The 19,335-nt window shown below is 37.8% G+C and overlaps 1 protein-coding gene across 22 annotated transcripts in view; it reads left to right on the top strand.

Moving 5' to 3' along the window:
- LOC123755007 (ribosome-binding protein 1) overlaps positions 1–19,335 on the top strand; it is a 96,468-nt gene that overhangs the window by 69,269 nt on the left and 7,864 nt on the right. For 12 of the 22 annotated variants that reach the window (XM_069332788.1, XM_069332787.1, XM_045737403.2 and 9 more), the window contains 5 exons: positions 3,913–4,029; positions 7,579–7,719; positions 8,945–9,052; positions 14,119–14,163; positions 14,966–15,088. In XM_069332788.1, the coding sequence (XP_069188889.1) occupies positions 3,913–4,029; positions 7,579–7,719; positions 8,945–9,052; positions 14,119–14,163; positions 14,966–15,088 (534 nt within the window). The remainder of the gene's footprint in view (positions 1–3,912; positions 4,030–7,578; positions 7,720–8,944; positions 9,053–14,118; positions 14,164–14,965; positions 15,089–19,335) is intronic. The other 10 variants (XM_045737411.2, XM_045737410.2, XM_069332792.1 and 7 more) reach the window with 5 other exon arrangements.

Here is a 19,335-nt window from a genome sequence, read left to right as displayed (position 1 = left end):
AACATGATACGACAGAGTACTTGGAAGACAGGACACCACGAGCGTAGCTCTCATCCTGTAACTACCCTTAGGTAATTACACACACACTGCTACAGTAATTAACACTATTATAGAACTTTTAATACTTAGGCAACAGTTACCATCCTATGATGATTCACGGGGTAATGCAGATGTCGTTATATGATGATTTAAACCATTATTATCTGGGTTTTACAAGTATGATGGACATGAGGATATAATAGGTGTATGGATGTAATGGAGTTTACCTTGACACATGGAAAAAAATCCTGCTATCATTTCATGGTTACATAACTTATGTTAATGCAGTTGTCGTCATTGTATAAAATTCCCTGATAACTATACGCTATGTATGCCCATGATGTTCATATGGTTTTCACTGCTCTATATGGTTGTAGTGAGGTATACCAGATAAACCAATCATCAATTGAACCACTATCACGTGTTAGGTGTATTAGGAGCCTACCATAATCTGTGGCGGCACAGTGGCTTACACCTTGCTTTCAGCGTATACTCTTCCCTCCCATATGGTGCCAATTGGGCCATATTATGTTCATATTCTTTTCACTGCTCTAAATGGTTGTAATGGAGTATACCAGGTAAACCAATCTCTTAATTGAAACATTGTGTGTCTGTGTGTTATGAATTTATTCAACGCACATTTTTCTATAGAGAAACAATTGATAAACAATTAGAGAAATATCCAAGGAGAACACGGGTAATGTCTCGCATACGTCAGTGTCGGGAAAGTTGGGCATCGCGTGTTGACAGACGTTAGACCACATAGTAACCACACGTTTCAGTGCCTCCACCCAGTAAAAAGAATATTATTTACTAATTTTCATGTTTTTCTTATATTTTGCATACAACTTAATAATTCTATAATGAAAAATTATTTTTCAAATTTTTATTTTTTATGCATAGACTGGAATAACCATTTTGCTATAACTGCATAACTAATGGTTAAAATGGTCTAACATAGGGTGCAGGACTGTTTTGAGGGACCTTCAAATTACATAAGTCTTGCTTAAGTGTCCTGCCTCAGATTACAATTATCCCTTGCAATTAGTCTTGACAGCATTCTAAACTGTTTAAAATGTCTCATTCTCATCACTACCTAGTAATTTTCTTTGACCAACCTAAAGTGATATAAACCTGCAACTTCCTAATTTCTGTATTTCACAGGAAGCCTAAAAAAAAATCTAGGTACTGTAGTAACAGGAAAAGTTTAGCTTACTTTTAACTACTAGGCCAGCATCACCACCAGCACTCCTCTCAACCATTTGTAACACACTACTCAATTTTGAGCCTCTTGTTAGCAAATTATACCTTGGGTTATCTCTCTCCACTGAACCTGTCACATTATCATCCATAATCACATTTTCATCAGCCCTTCTTAAGCATTCTGTGGATTGTACCGTCATAGTTTTGTCAAAATCAACAATCGCATTGTCGTCACTGTCTGTGATCTCTCCCTATTCAAGTTGTGAATATGTGATTTCTCTTCCTTAGGGTTTTGTTGCCCTTGTCATTGGCCTAGTCATGCTTACCTGTAACAAATATCTTCTTCAGCCGTATGAATAACACCTTGCTTACATAGGCTTGGTTCAATTGCACTGTTAGGGGGGATTATGGTGCTCTCCATACAAAAAATAAAGTTAGGAAAAATATGGAAGGACTGGCATTGACAAAAATGAAGATGCTGGTAAAATCTTTGTGTATTCTGTTGGTAGGGATCCATAATATAACGGGTACAGATTAGGATTTTGCCTACAGTGTGGGTAAAAGATGGGTATGAATGGCATCTCTTTTTAATATTGCTCTGCTCAAATTTAATTATTTTCCTAAATAAGCACAATCTTATAAAATGCAACTGGAATCATGGGAGAGACATTGAAGATAGCCTGGTCAGAGGGTGGGTCATGGGGCCTTTGATCCCCAGAACCTCCACACGGTAGGTTGCATAGTTAAAATAAAGCAACCATTTAATTTTAAATCAATTCAGTTGACGATAAATTTTTATTATTCATAATTTATTTAGTCACATGGCTGTACTAATTAACCTGGATATAGGGTTCACCAGAATTAAAAAAAAAAAAAAAAAAAAAAAAAAAAAAAAAAAAAAAATTACACCAAATAGAGCTAGTCTAGTAAGACAGCTTGCCAAAGAAAGTATAATTTTCACCAGACTTTTCTCTGCTTTTTTTATTGACACGACATGGTTTCCAGTCCATTACAATTTGTTCGAGCAAGGTTACATTGTTTAGTGGCAGTTTATAATTAGTATAATAACAGTACAGTATTGCTGTGACACTAATGGGCTCAATGATATTTGAAGTGATTCTAGCCACCCTAGTCTAGTTTTTCACGCTTGACTGCTTTAATACCGTACATAAGGACATGTTATAGGACTAGAAGACTACATAATGTTTTGATACATTGCTTGTCGGGAAAATCTTGCCTAGTTGTAATGTGTAAAGAATAAGGTTATAGCAGTCAGTGTCCATTATTAAACATTTCCTTATTGTATGGTTTTCAAGCACATACTAAAGCTTACAGGCACCCTTGCACTAACTACTTTTGCTTGCAGTGAGACTGGATGGAAATGTTATTGTAAAATATTTATTCCTCCTATATGTGGACACACTTTAACATCAATGAATCTTCAAAAAATGTAAAGTTAACTGAAGTATAACATGAAACTTGCTTAGTTGTGTTGATGTAGATTAGTAATGCTGTTCATGAATTAATAACCCACTTCCACTCACAATTCCTACACTTGCTACCATGTCCACCACCTGCTTTCTGGCATTCCAGCCCCTTAACTTTACTCGAATACTTATCAATTTGTTCAACATGTCCAAACCCTTGAAGTACTCTTCCCTCAATCTTGCCGTTTGACTCTGCATTCTCGTGTCTCCTGACATTCTCATTCTCTACGTATGCACTCTTCTAACCCCATGCATGCTTCTGATTATTCATTTATACTGGTTTAACTGTTAACTTTTCACATTCACTTTTAAGTCTTCTCACACACCTCAGTAAAGTTTTCAACTAAGTAGTTCTTAATTCTTTACTCTGCTTAAAGAACTGCATCATCTCTATGCATCAAAATAGTCTCCAATTACCTACATTAAACCCATACACTAGGTTTATACCCATCTAACATTATTCATTTGACCTACTTCAAGATCCCTCATGATGTATATTGTATAGTGAATAATGAAGGTGACATCTCACAACATTGACTTATTGCAGTCACAGGATTAATATATGTACAAGGTTAGCGGTCAATGACGGAAGAAACAAGTCCCTGGACGCTGTGAATGCTACTAGCTATTGGTGGTAGAATAAAGTTCAGTAAATGGACAATTGTGGTACCTTTTAAACCCTCTCTTACACCTCACAAATATTACTATATAATAATTTATTTTTATCCAATTAATTAAGGGAGGTTACATAACATTGAATGATGTAACATCATGTGTACAAGACACATTTAATGTGGAAAAAGGTTATTTGTTACTTCTCCAGATTAACTCGTTTAGTATGTTGCATTGCCTATCTTTTGAATGCAAATACTCATATAACCCACTTTGCTTGGACTTGCATTTACTTCAGTATTTGTTTCCTGGTGGTCCATTGGCTGCCATTGACTAGCATAGAAGTTATATGTAAAATTTATTTCAGATTTCCAGAAATGCAATATCTCCAAAACATTTTGCAAAATGTTCCATTCACCATTTCTTGTATAAACACTCATGGTTTTATTTTTGCTTCTTTCATAATTCATGTTTGAATTATGTATATGGTTTTTTGCACACATTTCAACTAGATAAATTTAATTGCAGAGTCGCTTTCCTTGTGACTAATAGTTAAATATTTTCCTTGCAGATGCAGGCTCAGCTTAAAGTCCTACAGCAGGAATTACAGAAGGAAGAGAAGGAGAAGTCCTCGCTTTTGGAAGAACTGAAACTTGCTCAGGACCAGCTCTCCAAGACAGCCACCAAAGTGAGTCCAGAGACTTTGCCAAATGTGACCAATATCTTGTTGCTTAGTAAGTAGAACTGAGGATTGGGCGTGTGGCTGAAACATTTATAATTTGAAGGAGAACTGAGCTTGGTACATTTAGGCGATTTTGGACTTGAATTATAAGGGAATTGGCCTATTGTATTTGAAGTAGGTGTTAGGCCTGGTGTTTTGGAGGTTAAGGATTTATATCCTGTTGCAAATAATTTGCATTGACTGATGTCACCAACTTTGTGGATGAATTTTCCATTGGCTTGAGATTCTTGTTGAAAAGAAAGTTGCAAAAATTTAATAAAATCTATATTGTTACATTGTAAAATCTTCTAACAACTGGGTTTTAGTAAAATTACTGATGCTAAACCCTCAAAGTGTGTGTATTGTCCAAATTCTCAACCTGACTGGTCAAAATTGTTATATATACACATACTGTACATTATATATACATACATACACATTTATATACATATACACATGCATACATTATATAATATATACAGTATATATATAATATTGTGTGTGTGCGTGCACACACGCATGTACAGTATACATAAAATACACAAAACACACGTATATACACATGCACTTATATGTTTAAGTATCCACTTAGGAAAATGAAACAAATTGTGAATGTCTTGATGTTTGATCACATTATCAAGGAATACAAACAGAAGACAGGGATTATATACCCTACTAAACCTAAAGTCGTGAAGATAAAGATCCAGTTACCTTACTTTATGGAGATAAAGACCCATTAACAAAATATTGAATAAGGGGGAATTGACACGAAGGTGGGATGATTAACTGGGTATTCCCTCATTCTTGGAATGTATTATATCCAATTATTCTTTATATAATTTTATACCTATTACGAATCTTACCAATTATAAAGCTATTTAATTTATATGATCCTAGACTTGTATTAATATTATCTAATTCACTACCTCTTATAAATGAAGATTTAATCATAATTCTTTCGGTACCTTATTTACACTCCACACTTTTGCATGAATTAGTCCTGTCAGTTGAATGATTACAATATTAGTAAACGAACAATGCATTGGACTCTTTGACCCGTCCTTGTGCAGTACTATACTTGGGTTCTTTTATTCTCTCGTCAAGATGTTTATCTGGCCAGCATAGTTACAAAAAGTAGTGAATTAGATAATATTAATGCAAGTTCAGGATTATATAAATTAGATAGCGTCATAATTGGTGGGATTCTTGATACAGTAGTATAAAATAATGTAACGAATAAGTGTGTGTGTGTAATATATTCCAAGAATGAGGGAATGCCCAGTTAATCATCCCACCTTCATGTCATTTTCATTGTTCAATATTTTGTTTCTGGATCTTTATCTGCTCCGGTGTAGTGGGTTATGTAATCTCGTACCTTCTGTCTGTATTCCCTGACAATGTGTTCAAACACAAAAGTGTTCTGAATTTTTGTTAAATTTTCCTAAGTGGATATTTAGGCATAGCTAAATCATGGTTTTATTATTATTATTTCATATACAGTATATGTATAAAAAAAACTGACTCGCCTTGCTTACTCAGTTTTTTATATAATAGTAGATCTATATTCAAAAGTGGAAAATACAGTATACAGAGGATCGTATGTCTACCCGTTCAGTTACCCTTCTTCTGGCATTTATCAATACAGTATTGTGATGTGAGCCAGGACTAAACAAAAAATATTTTACAAATTTTTTTATACAAAATATAATTAAAGGATCTATGCAAAAGTAAAAAGAATGTCAAAGTAAATATAGTCAGCCACATGCTTTACGAATGCCTGTCACACACAAATGCCTGTTATCCAATTGGGGCTTGTTCGGATAACTGGTAGGGCAGGTAGTCTGAATAAAAATGTGCGATAACGATGAAACAAGTTTGCCCAGTGACTGTACCCAGCACCACATGAGCAGTGTTCATAGACTAATAGATGGCTCAGCTGTTAACTCTGCCGTGACACTGGGTACATTAGACTACATGACAAAAGGCAGTCTGCCAAGGTTACCCCATCACCATTAATCTCCACTTCTGTGAACCCAACACTATCATCATCCACCACCACCATCTTTTCTATCTAAATAACTTGAAGATTATATTTGATGGAGCTTTGATAACAAGCAGATAAGAACATATATTGGCAAGTACAAACAAAACAGCTTTTCAGGATGACTAACCACTTAGCCGAACGCAACGTCTTATCCATTCAGTCTCAGTCCCAAGGGGTTTGGATAGCACATGGCTGACTGTACTGGGTTTAGATTGGCTGATATGATGGTGGGACCAGGAGCTAAAGCCTGCCCGACTGCAAATTTTGTGATCTCCCATGACTGTCGAGACACCATTGAACTATTAGAACCACGTGGGTATCAATCTTATTCAAATATTGATGCACATTATGATACGTGATTGGCGCATTACACTAGAACAACAACATGTGACGATGACCGCATTTTGAGGGTTAATAGTTAACTTCATCATGCGATGCCAGTACTCGTCTTAAGGTTCTGGGATGGGAAGTACCGGGACAAAGACACTACAGTGTCACACTTCATAAAGCTGGGTTTATGTTTGACTGTACTTAATAGACAATGTTTTTCAGAGTCCGTCTTGGTGTCTACAGCAGGGAATTTGTAGTAATATTTTATTGTGATTACTGCATGTAGTTTGACTTGCTTAATGTTGAATATGCTTGTATCATTGATAGTGCTTGAATGGATGTTTGGTTAATTTTTGGCAATGACATCTGAAGAAGTTCAAATTATAAGGCAGTTAAGTGTACTTTGCCTCAGATTTTGATTCTAAAAATGAATATTTAAAACCATGGCTATTTGAATTATTTTAGTCTTATTGACTAGTGACAAATGATGGGTTTGCTGCAACATTACCATCTTAACTAAAAAAATTTATATCTGAAGAGAAGAAGTGGAGAACAGAATAATGATAAAAAAGTTTGTTGTTCATGATTAATAAGGTTGATAATTGGAGGATGAAGGTAGAGTGTAGAGAAATGAAGGGAAAAAATGGATCAATGAGTTTGGTTGCTAAACATTATGCAACATTGCCACTTGGGTTGTTTCCTCGTGAGTTAAAAATAATGGGATTATAGTATTTCAATTTTTTCTATGGACTTGCTTGTTCCAATCTATTTGGTGAGAATGGCAGTAAGGCTGATAGATGTTGGCAAATCATTTACATTTAGAACTGTAACTATAGTTTTGTCATGAATAACATATCTGGGTTTACAAGCACATCCTGTGGGTGGTTGGAAAATGTCATCCTCATCACCTTCGAGGTTACTATGTAGAACTTGGGTGTCGTAGATCAATGCTAATTCGACTGTATTGAAAAGGTCAGAAAAATTCTACACTTCAATCCCGTTAGAGCTAATATTATGGAAAATTAACCTGGGATAAGCCATTGATATATAATTCTGGATGGTTTGGGTATGTTGCATAAAGTTTGATACCCTCAGCAAGTGAATTGACATGTTCCAAGACCAACCCTCAGCATTATGTGCAGGGTGGTAGTGATGAAGCAACTTTGCTGGAGCTGAAGACAAACAATGACAAGCTGCGAACACTGGTCAGTGTGGGGCAGGATGCCAGCCGGCAGCAGGAGCAGCTTATCGAACAATTGCAGAAGGAGCTAGCTGCTGTTAAGGTAGGTGATAGACGAGGTGCACGCTTCTTGCGTGATAGTCCCACATTGGGAAATGGGGGTGTTCATGAAGCTGGTGCCACTAGCTAGAAAACACATTTGTCAAATTATGATTTTATCACTCATTTAAATGGTTTGCCATAATTATTGTTGATATTGAAAAATATAAAATGAATGCAAAAGTTTGCTAGCTAGTGATTGTAGACACCATATATTGAGTCAAGATCGGACATCCACCAGTACTGTAAAAGCAAAACCAGTGAAAATTGACAGGTAAGATGGATGTAATGATCAGAAGCAAGATGAGAGATGTACAATAACACGCCTAGTTTGTATTTTGCTAAAGCTTTAATCTGAGCACTTGTTTTTACTATTCCTTTTGGAAGCTGCATGATGGCATCCTAAGCCATTTGTCTTTTGTTTCTTTGCTGGTTCTTTTATTTAGCTTTCTTGGCAGATTTTTGTATATGACGATGCATGTAAATGATTTTGTTAGCTTGATAGATGTTGTGTATTGTTTGCTTAGAAGCTGCGTATTGTTTGCTTAGAAGCTGCATATTGTTTGCGTAGAAGCTGCGTATTGTTTGCTTAGAAGCTGCATACTGTTTGCTTAGAAGCTGCCAATTGGTTTGCGCCGAGGTTAGTGGTGTTGCATGGCTGACATAGACACGTTACTTACCATACTCACCCACAGATCTAGTCATTGGATCATCACCTTAATGGTAATAGGGTAGATTTGTCTTAGTGCTTGAAGCTATGTAAAAACTGTACATGTATAATATTCAAATTGAAACGTCCAATTACTAAATTAAAACTCAGTATGTGTAGCTCATTCATTATAAACTCTACCATCTAAACAATGATGTCCTCTCCCCGGCATCTGTAAATAAACTCGCCATATGGGGTAGGTTACTCTGTTGAGTTCTGAGCCACATGTTTTAAATAGGTAGCTCTAGCTTTTTATTGGAGTAAAAATTAGAATTACAGTACTGTTATATATTAATATTTTTCTAAATATTAATATTAGAAATGACCCCCTGATAATAGTGAAAGTGGATATGGTTTGGAATAGGTAAATATTAATGTACAATACTTACGTCTCAAATATTAGAAGTAGAAAATAATCTTGCAAGCTTTATAGTGGGTTTTGGGTGCTTGCTAGCATTTTCATTAGGGAGAAGTGAGTAGGGGTTGGTGCACTAACACTAGTGGGTGTGTGGTGTTGCAGGCAGCCCTGGCCGCTAGCCGTGTGAGTAAAATGGGCTACATGGCTGGTTGGTTGGGACTCGACAGCAACAACACCATCAACAACAACAACAACTCGATGGAACAGCAGGTGACCATTGAGCTGCTGGTTTCAGTTTTCATGTTGCCCTAGAGCTCCTTGGGTCATCTGCCACACTGGTCCTCTTGACATCCACATCAACCATTGTTGTAATAGTGCAGACATGTATGGATGCAAAATGCTGGTTTTGGTGTTATATCTCAAATATGGTGTCAGTGCATATGAATGTTGTTAGCGTCTAGTAGTAGATTGCATTAGTTCAGATTTGTTTCTGTGCAGAGTCATCAAATTAAAGTGTTTATTGTATTTTATTTTCTCCCTCAAACCTCCATTGCTTGCATTTCCTCTCTTCTGTGTATTTACCTCTAGGGGCCAGCTTTTAGTGTTGGTGTAGTTTATGGTGGTAGCTTTGCTTAAGTTTCACTTGTTTGTGGGTGCTGTCTCATTAATGTACGAGGATTGAAAATTCCTTCAGAATTTAAAAACTTAACTGAATGTGTGAAATATTTTTTTATATTGTACTTAAATGTGTACACATTATCAATACAAATTGTAAGCATACTCTCACTTGTTAGATATGTTGATGTACAAAACATGGCATTTAAACACAAGAACCTCATACAGTGATAAATTTAGAGACAAGTCGTCATATTTGGTAAGTCTTGTATTTTGGGGGGGGGGGAGGGGAATGTGTGTTCTTCCCAGCCACTGTAAAAAGTTTTCACATAACTTTTTTTATATTTTAATGTTATAAAAATAATTGGTATTTTATGCTAGTGTATGTAGGCTTTTGATTTACATAGACACGATGATCCACTACGTAATGTATAGCATTGCATTATTACACTGGGGACAATCACCCCTCATAGGTCATGTAGAGGGTTGTGTGTGTATATGTTTATGGTATGAGCTGTTGCATAAAATACAGATGCAGTATACATGTCTACCTATTTTGTAAGTCAAATTATTCTTAAATGGTAGAATTACAGAATAGTTTTTATCTCCATTTTATTTTCAGTTTAGCTCAGAGAGTTTGAGTTCTCTAGAAATGTAAACAGGCCTAACACACAAACCATTAAGAAGGTTCAATATAAAACATTTGGCAGACAGGTTAACTGACTAGTGTGATGTGATGTCTTAGGAAGGATGTTTCTTTTTGTCAAATTTGTAATTTGTTTCATTTGTTGGAGAGTCACATGTACATATCGAGTGGGTTATTGCATGTGTATGTGTGGCAACAAGTGATAATTTTTTGTTTAAGTGGACATGATGTATGTTACTTTCTAGCTCGATGCAGTTCATTCTAGCATTGTCAAACATAAGTCAAGTACAGTACAGTATATTGTTAACCTGCTTGAATGTATCATTTCATTAATGAGCCAATATGTTGCAACTGATATTTATTATTCAGCCCATGCTCCTGTTTTGGTAGTACTTATTGGAAGGGTGAGGACCAAAGTTCATATACTGATGTGCAACACAATTAGAAAGTAGAAATTGGTACTACTGAATGTGGACAAACCAAAAAATGATTTTCAAGTTCTACTTATTGCGTAGTACATAAATGTTTGTACTATTGTGGACATAGTTATAAAAATTACTATCTAAACAGGAGGATGGGTTGTATTATTTTCAATAAAATTTTGCCACAATTGTGCAAATGCACTTTTTGGTGCCCATTTTGATACAAAAATCACTGGAAGAACGTCCCCCTTCCTCCCCATTTCTCCCATTTACTATACCATTTGAACCAGAGAAACTTTCCATAGCAACCACTCTTATGAACGGAACAATGTCTTGTTACTCTGACCTTCCACTCGTCGGGATGCATTCAAGCAGGTTTGCACCATCTTTGTTCAAATTTCTTTGCTGTTAAATTGATTTTGTAGTTCCACCGTAGATGCCTTAGCAGTATGAAGGTTGCCTCATCTATATCAATGTATATTTTATAAACGCTTTGCTCTCCAGTTATAAAAAGAAGTGTTAAGTAATTGAATATAAAATTTGAATTTATAAATGGTACCAAAATTAGTTGCTTGTATGAAGTTTAGTACAGGGCAGTACTGCTGGTAGTCTAAAAGTGGCTAAGCTTATTACCCATGGAGCTTATTATACTATACTGTATTATGAAAATTTAAGTGATTTTATTATGTAGCATTTGAGAACCCGTACAAAGAAATTCTGCCATCGCATTCTTGTTCCATTATAGTTGGGAAAATGTTTAATATTGCCATCTCCAATAAATGGATATATTTTTTGTTGATACTCATGTAGTATGGCATCACTGGCTCTCATACGCACGGGAGCACATTATCCAAGTGTAACGTTGATTTGTGATTGAATTAACATTACTCTTATATTGTGCCTCCTGGGTACCAGGCTAGTGCAGTAATGTGGTTTCTGCTGGTTCCATAATGTAACACTTCTCACCTGCTGCTTGTATAAATGTAGCAGTTTATATTTGGCCAAGTTGATGGATGTAGTCTCGGTTTTCTTTGTCAAGAGTACATAAATTGGGAGATTCCTAAAAGTACACAATTATTATGTACTGTATAATTACTGTACTATCACCACAATTAGCATAGCCATCCATGCCTTCACTCCCTACACCTTCACTGTTGAAGATTCTGAGAATTAGTATCCCTGTGGCCCAGTCTCTGACCAGGCCTCCTGATTGCTGTTCTGAGCCTCACACATACACATACATTTTCTTTTCACTGCTTTCACTGCCTTTTTCACTGCTTTATCCTGTGCTCGGTTCATGACCCTAAACTAGTCTTGATACCCACCTCTTAACCTCCACAGTTCTCTCCTTAAAACATTTTATACCCTGAGAGATGCATATCTACGGATACATCTGATTGACTACTTTCAAACCTACCTAGTCTTCTGTTGCAGGAAATTGATTCGGTTATTCTGCTGAAAGCATTATTACTTGGTTTGAATTTGTCATGGCGAGGTAAATTTGGTATAATCAAATGTTTTGTTCAGGACTCCCGATTTCTCTCTCTCCCTCCCTCCCTTCCTGGTGTAGAATACCTTAGCTGTGGAGACCAGTAGAGGAATAATTGTACAATATATTTTTGTCTGAACATAGTGGGTTTTCACTTTTATGAAATTTAGTTGAACACAAGTCTGAACAAATTATAGTTGGGCTCCATTTTGATTTTCTGGATTAGGTATCCTGATAATGTGGCAAACCAGAATACTGTACTGTAATTTGGCCATTTTGTAAAAAATTGGTTACAATGTGTTTCAGAATGTGCACTAAAATTTATTACATTATGGTTAAAAAAAAAAAAAGTATCTGACCCAACTTGCCTTGTCAATGCAAGACCACAGAGCCATTTGATCTGGATAAGCAGCCCATCCTCTTGAGCATTCACAGCGTCACTAAACTGGGGTACTAAGTTGCCCCAACCTAACAGAGGACCCACAAATAGAAAATGAGAAGTTATTATTATTAGTAAGTCAGTTTTTGGCTTTAGGGGGATATACACACTAAAATGTGATGTACTGTTTGAGAGGATGGGTTGGGATAAGATACATCATTGTGGTGTATTTGTGTGTTGCTGGTTATGATGCTCAGTAGCTACACAATATGCCCTCTCCTTTTCACCCCTTCTAAACCAAACTGGGATTAATGTTGAGAAGTCTGTTTCTGTTGTAATGAGGTTCACAACCATTACTTTTACATTTCTTAATTTGCAATGGGAAGGGAAATTAATTCTTCCAGACTTAACACTTCAGCATTCCGATAATGCTTAAATGTGTAGTTTCTTATGTGTCTTTTTTTTTGGGGGGGGGGGCTTTCCAAAAATAATTTCTGCCAACCACCTATGGCTTAAGGTGATAGTTGCCATGCTTGGGAATATCTTTCTGTGCTTTGCAAATTATCTGCAGGAGAACTATGGAAGTTTTTTCTATAGACCAACCATTTCCATTTTTATGCTGAAATGTAACATTTTCATAAACAATTGTATATTTAGCAGTCATGTATAATTGATGATCAACATTTTTTTTGTATCTATGCTAAATTCATTTGCAAACATTTTGACACCAAATTTAGTTACACCCTAAGCTGAGAAAACCTAGTTCAGTATAAACATTTTAGGCGTCACCGAGTAAGACCTTGAGTTAGCTGAAATATTTACGATCGGGTCTGCATTTACAGACTTGAATGATGTTAATAGACACGCTTATTTCCTTGTATAAATTTTGAACAATTATGTTTAAGGAGAATGACACAAGAAAATATATTAATGGTTAAAGGGGAAAAGTTGTCCAACACAGTTTCTTTATTGCTATCTTATAGTTGCTAACCTTTTAAACTTCAAATCTTGTATAATAATATGGTTAAATATTTGTATGTATGTACCTTATTAAGACAGAGTACTGGCATCCATACAGGTTAACACTTGACTCTGCCCAGCCACTCACCCACTCGGTTTTATGCTCATCTGTCACTCATGGTAGTTTCCCCTTCCCTTACCCTCTCAACTCTCCAACACTGATCAGAGATCTAGTTCTTTAGTGTCAGGCTGGTCTTAGCAATTCTTGGCTTCTGTCTTCCAATTAGGTCTGAAGGCTTCTTGTTTAAACTTGATTGTTTCCTTTTGTTTATGGTACCAATTTTTCTTTTTGTTTACAGGAGACTTTTTCTACTACTTATTGTAAACATGCCCATACTCACATCTTAAACACACTTTCTACACTTTGCAACTGTCTTGCATTATATATAGGTAATTTTGATTGAGAACTACATATTGATATATAGCCATACTGACTCCACATTTCTGTAATTACTTCTTAAAGTATAGTATTTTCACACAAATGGTCTTTTCCTGGTTACAAACGGTCTTCACACACATTCATGGCTACCTTGCAGTATTTTACTGTATATTTACGTGGACATATATTGTTTGATATTTTTAAACAGATCGCATGGTAGGTTGAGTAAATTATACAAGATTGCATTATGCAAACAAGGTCTTTACAGTTGAATGAAGGAAATCTGTTTTGAGCAGCATTTTCATTACTGTTTAACTTTTAAGTTGATAGGTTCAGTAATTATGAGTCTTTTAACCATTTGGATAATGTTTTGATTTCTTCCACAGACTGCTAGCACTAATGGCCCAGCTAATGAGGAGCAATGTCAGGAGGTGAGTACCTCAATATTTGGCCATTAATGTTATGAAAATGTCCCATGTCCCACAAAACTGACAGGCACAATCTGCAACACAGTTGTAAATATTTAACGAGGTTGAGGTAGACGTGCTCGTGATAAGTACCAAGATGTAATCCTTCTGTAATCCTGGCTTGTTTTTCCTTTGGCTGCTGTCACACTTGCATTGGGCACTTGACATGTTGTTACAGGTGTTCAGTCTTCACCTGTTTCATACCTGAAGCCAGAATTTTAAATTTTTGCAGCAAGCAGTGCTAATATTATTAATGCAGGGCTTATTTGAATGTTGCATAAGCTTTTAATATGCTGTATCGATAACTGCCTAACAATAATTGATTGCTATTTTCTAAAATATAGTAGTTGCACTTCAGAATGAAGTTTTATGTAGCTTCATGTGGCTTAATGCTCTCCTGCACCTTAAAATACATTGCATGTTTACTGGTGCTAAACAATTTGAGTATTTACTAACCGGTTTTGTGTCACCAGCAGAGCTTGAGCACAGCCTTCATGTCAACAGGAAATAGATGTAAATAGGTCAATTTTAAAGTTGAATTGTGCACATACATTTATTGTGTACATATTTAAAATTTTGAGTGACCCCTAAAGGTCAAGAAGTATAACCTTTATATCTATGGTCTGTTGCATGACAGGTGTGGGAGTGGTGTAGTGATCATGGTGTAAATGAAGTTTTTAAAGGCCAGTGGGAGTGTAGATGTTGCTAAGGGTGTCTTAACAAAGCATGCTTTTCCCCTCCTTACCTTGCTGACTGATGCTACCAGGACAACACTTCGAGGGCCGACACCGCCAGTCTGATGTCTGCTTCCTCTGCTTCAGTCACAGATACTAACACACCTCAGGTTCAGTCAGGGGCATCAGCTAAAAAGGCCAAAAAGAAAAAGAAGGTAAGCAACTTACAAGATTAAACACAGTCTGCCATAGATGTAGAACAATGTCACCCTTAGAGGTTGAACTGAATGAATGTCAAGAAAATACTATGCATACTTGCAGCTTGGCAGCAAAATCATTGAATGAACACTTATTTAAGTACACTATACACAGATTCCTAAGTCTCATATTACACTTGGAGTATTACATTTTTTGACCCATATCAAGATTTTCTTCAAGGTAGCTAATGGTCATAGTAACTGGTCTTTTGCATTTGTATCAAACATATTACTTGCATTTCTATGTTTTCATAATTATAAATATGGCTTGTATAAAAGATTAGCAGACCTTCAGAAGCAATTGGTAGAGAACAAACTGACATGGTTATGCAAGTTTTATGTAAACATGTTAGTTTTGACTCGTTTAATAACATTTATAGGAACTTGCCAAGCCCTGTGGATTGGCAATATCTCACTACTCTGAAATCTCTCCACTGTGTGTTGATTTCTACAACTTGCTAACAGTTGTATTTGGGTACTGCATTGAAGAGTCTTTTGGAGTCAAATTTGTCTGTATTCCAGTCGAAGAACTCTGAGATTTCTGAGACTGGACTTCCCATTTTGAAGTCTCTCCTCTCCAAATGTTCTAATAGCTTCCTTCTTATGGTCTTGGCCATTACCTTGCCTGGTATTAAAGTGCATCCTATCTTTCTTTTTGTATATTGGTACTACATTGGCTTCCCTCCAAATTTCTAATTCTATTTCTAATTAAATTCTATACATCATAACAGCAGCTTACATTGATCTTTGAATTCAGTGTTCATACCAAGATTTGTCCCCACAGCCTGTCATATTCAGCTCTTACAGGTACCTCCTTACTTTATCTTGGATAATCTGTCCTCCAGCCCTGCTCTATTATGAAAATTTGGAATCTCCTGCAGATTTGTTCACACTCTTCCCTGTCATTTAATAAATGTGTTGGATTCGGTTTAATCATGTTTCATAGTGTTTCCTTCCTCTTGATGTAGCTGTTGAGCAGTTCATGTAAAGTATTTGCATTATCTGCTGTCTTCCTCATTCTTTCTGTTTCGACTTGATAATGGTCCCGGATGGACCAAAACGTCGTCATTTCCTAATCTTCTGGTGTGTGGTTTAGTCTTTTTTCTGCTTCGTTTCTCAGAGGTACTCAGCCTTGTGGTGCCTCATTCTATTCTGTTGCTCCTGCAAAGACTGGCCATACACTTTTCTCAGTCATCTAGTCCACTCAAACCTGTTCTAAATGGGCACAGAATAACGTCCAAGGATAAAAGGTATTTTTCTTTATACTGGTCTTTGATTAGAGATTCATAAGGGTTTCTTATCTTGAGTTGCACAATGCTGCATACATAAGTTTTCCAAACTTTTAAGTGTTGGCCCATGGCACATTGGGTGCGTAATCTCATTCTTCTATGGCTACACATAGCCATGATGTAGTAGTAGTTTGGTATGGGCATGAAGTGTGTTCCTCAGCAACCGTGTTTAGAACAGCAAGTCCCATCATGCTGAAATATGACCGTTGGTGTTTCAAATTTTACTAGATGACTTTAGCCGAGGTATGGCGCCCAAATAGATTTTTTTACTTACAATCAGCACATGCCAATGTGTGTTAATTAAAAAAAAAGAGGTATCAACAGAGAAGAATACATTTTTATGCCGGAACAAAAAATGATATGCTATTTCTGTGTTTCCACCTTGATGTCTACTAGTTTCATAAGACATGGTTACACTCAACATTTCCCAGTTTGATCAGTTCAGTTTGTCACTTTCAGAAATATAATGCTCAAACATTTGGTCAATCCTCCTGATTCTCCTCTCCCACCCAAAACACCCCCACCCCTACAAAAAAAGTACATAAATACATAATAGTTTAAAACTCCACTAGGTACTCTAAACATAATGCAACATAATATTATGTGGATATTAGCAGTGAAGATGACTTTGGCACTAACCAAGCATCAAGGTGTTTCTCCATACAAGATCTTGAAAACTTGTTCAAGTATGCTTTTTTCCTAAGGTAGGTGGTGGAACTTGTTTGGGGTGCTAAGGATGTAGTAAACATTGCTCTTCATGAACTAGTTCTTCATCTGAATGTAATGAGCTATTAGAGAAATAATGCCACTTTCCGGTTCTCTTAACGAGTCGGTACCTGTACTATTAAAATTACCCTTAAAATTTACTTACTGTCCCAAAAAATGTTGAATTCTGTAAATTTATAAGAAATTAAAAAATTTCTTAATATTAGCACTGAGTGTATAACATTAATACTCATAATTTTACATGGAAATAACCTCATTTTATAACAAATTTAATAAGTTTGACACCAAAGTAAGTTGACTGCACGATTGGCTTCTTTGGTGTCACCTGTCATCTATTTTAGTGTTACAGTATTTTGTTATAAAATTAGCTTATTTCTGTATGTAGCTTTGGTTGTGGAGAGAGAAAATCTTGGAATGACATCCAGTTACATGAGCGTTTTTGGATGAGACGCCCGGAGGCGGTTGTCCTGGCCAGGCATGCGATGGGAGTTGCTGCAAATAAATTTAGACTAATATATTTTAGTGTTACCGATTTTTCTGGGGGGAGCCCCGTCGGCTCCCCGCAGCCATCCCAGGCTGATATGCTAATGTCAGACTTTGGCATCAGTCATGTGTATGGAGTTCTTAGGCCTACCGGGGACCACGGCCAGAACCGGGCCCCATCAGAGAGGCAAGGGGAGCAATGGCCTATAGAAGCCCCCGTGTAGTTGGAAGCATTCTATGTCTGCCATCGACCGGAACAGGCACCCAGAAAGGTAAGCGCTCCAAAACAAACCCCTATTCTGGTTAAAATTGCTACCAAAAACCGAACTAGTGGATAGAACTCCCCAACCGAAAACAAGCAAACTAGTGTGACGTCACACACCGCCGCGCCGCTGTCTGCGCAGCTCCCCCCTCCCCGGGAGGGGGAAGGGGGAGCCCCAGACCCCCCGCGCCGGCTACCCACACCTCAGTTCTTGAGGAAGCGTCTGAGGGTTTCTGCTCTTTTGGTCGTGGTGATTGTTTTGTTCGTTTGCAGCCGTCTCCTTCTTTTCTGGCGAAGAATGAGACTGCTGCGTTCCGGAGGGGTCCATGGGTGGTTGATGCTTGGTTGGTCAGGCCGGGGGTGCATCATGTTTTGTGTCCGGTTGCGGCGCTTCGCCGTTATTTGCGCGCCACAGCTTCTGTGTCCGGGGACGCGCTGTGGGTTGATCCGGTTTCCCTTCTTCCCTGTTCGCGGGTTCGGGTCTCTCAGGTCGTCCGCAGGGTTATTAGGTCCAGCCAGCCTGCGGTCTATCCCTGTGCCCATGACGTTCGTAAGTTCGCGGCTCTTGCTGCCGTCTTTGGGAATATGTCTTGGTCTGATATTCGGGCGCGGGGATTTTGGCGGTCGAACAGGGTCCTGGCTGCTCGTTACCTTGTGAATGTCCCTGGGCCTCGTCGGGCCTGTGTTGCTTTGGGTCGGCGGTTGCAGCCAGTTGTCTCTGCTTCGAGTTGAGGGGTGAGCGACGACCGCCTCCCGGGTAAGTCCCTCTTTTTTCTGTCTGTGGGTAGTTGGGGAGCCGACGGGGCTCCCCCCAGAAAACCAGCGTTGAATGTAATGAAACGCCATTTTCTGGGCGAGTCCCAGAGGCTCCCCGGCATCCCTCCCTCCCTCCGGTCGGCGGTTTTTCGTGTTTTTGACATCCAGCCTCAAGAACTGAGGTGTGGGTAGCCGGCGCGGGAGGTCTGGGGCTCCCCCTTCCCCCTCCCGGGGAGGGGGGAGCTGCGCAGACAGCGGCGCGGCGGTGTGTGACGTCACACTAGTTTGCTTGTTTTCGGTTGGGGAGTTCTATCCACTAGTTCGGTTTTTGGTAGCAATTTTAACCAGAATAGGGGTTTGTTTTGGGGCGCTTACCTTTCTGGGTGCCTGTTCCGGTCGATGGCAGACATAGAATGCTTCCAACTACACGGGGGCTTCTATAGGCCATTGCTCCCCTTGCCTCTCTGAGGGGGCCCGGTTCTGGGCGTGGTCCCCGGTAGGCCTAAGAACTCCATACACATGACTGATGCCAAAGTCTAACATTAGCATACCAGCCTGGGATAGCTCCGGGAAGCCTCCGGGACTCACCCAGAAAATGGCGTTTCATTACATTCAACGCTGTTTTTTTATTATTATTATTATTATTATTATGTAAGTGTGTAATTTGATAAATTTACACAGTACAGTAT

Source organism: Procambarus clarkii, chromosome 28, assembly GCF_040958095.1.
Source record: "Procambarus clarkii isolate CNS0578487 chromosome 28, FALCON_Pclarkii_2.0, whole genome shotgun sequence".
In the NCBI taxonomy this organism is placed as follows: Eukaryota; Metazoa; Arthropoda; class Malacostraca; order Decapoda; family Cambaridae; genus Procambarus; species Procambarus clarkii.
This window is presented reverse-complemented; position numbering and strand designations above follow the sequence as displayed.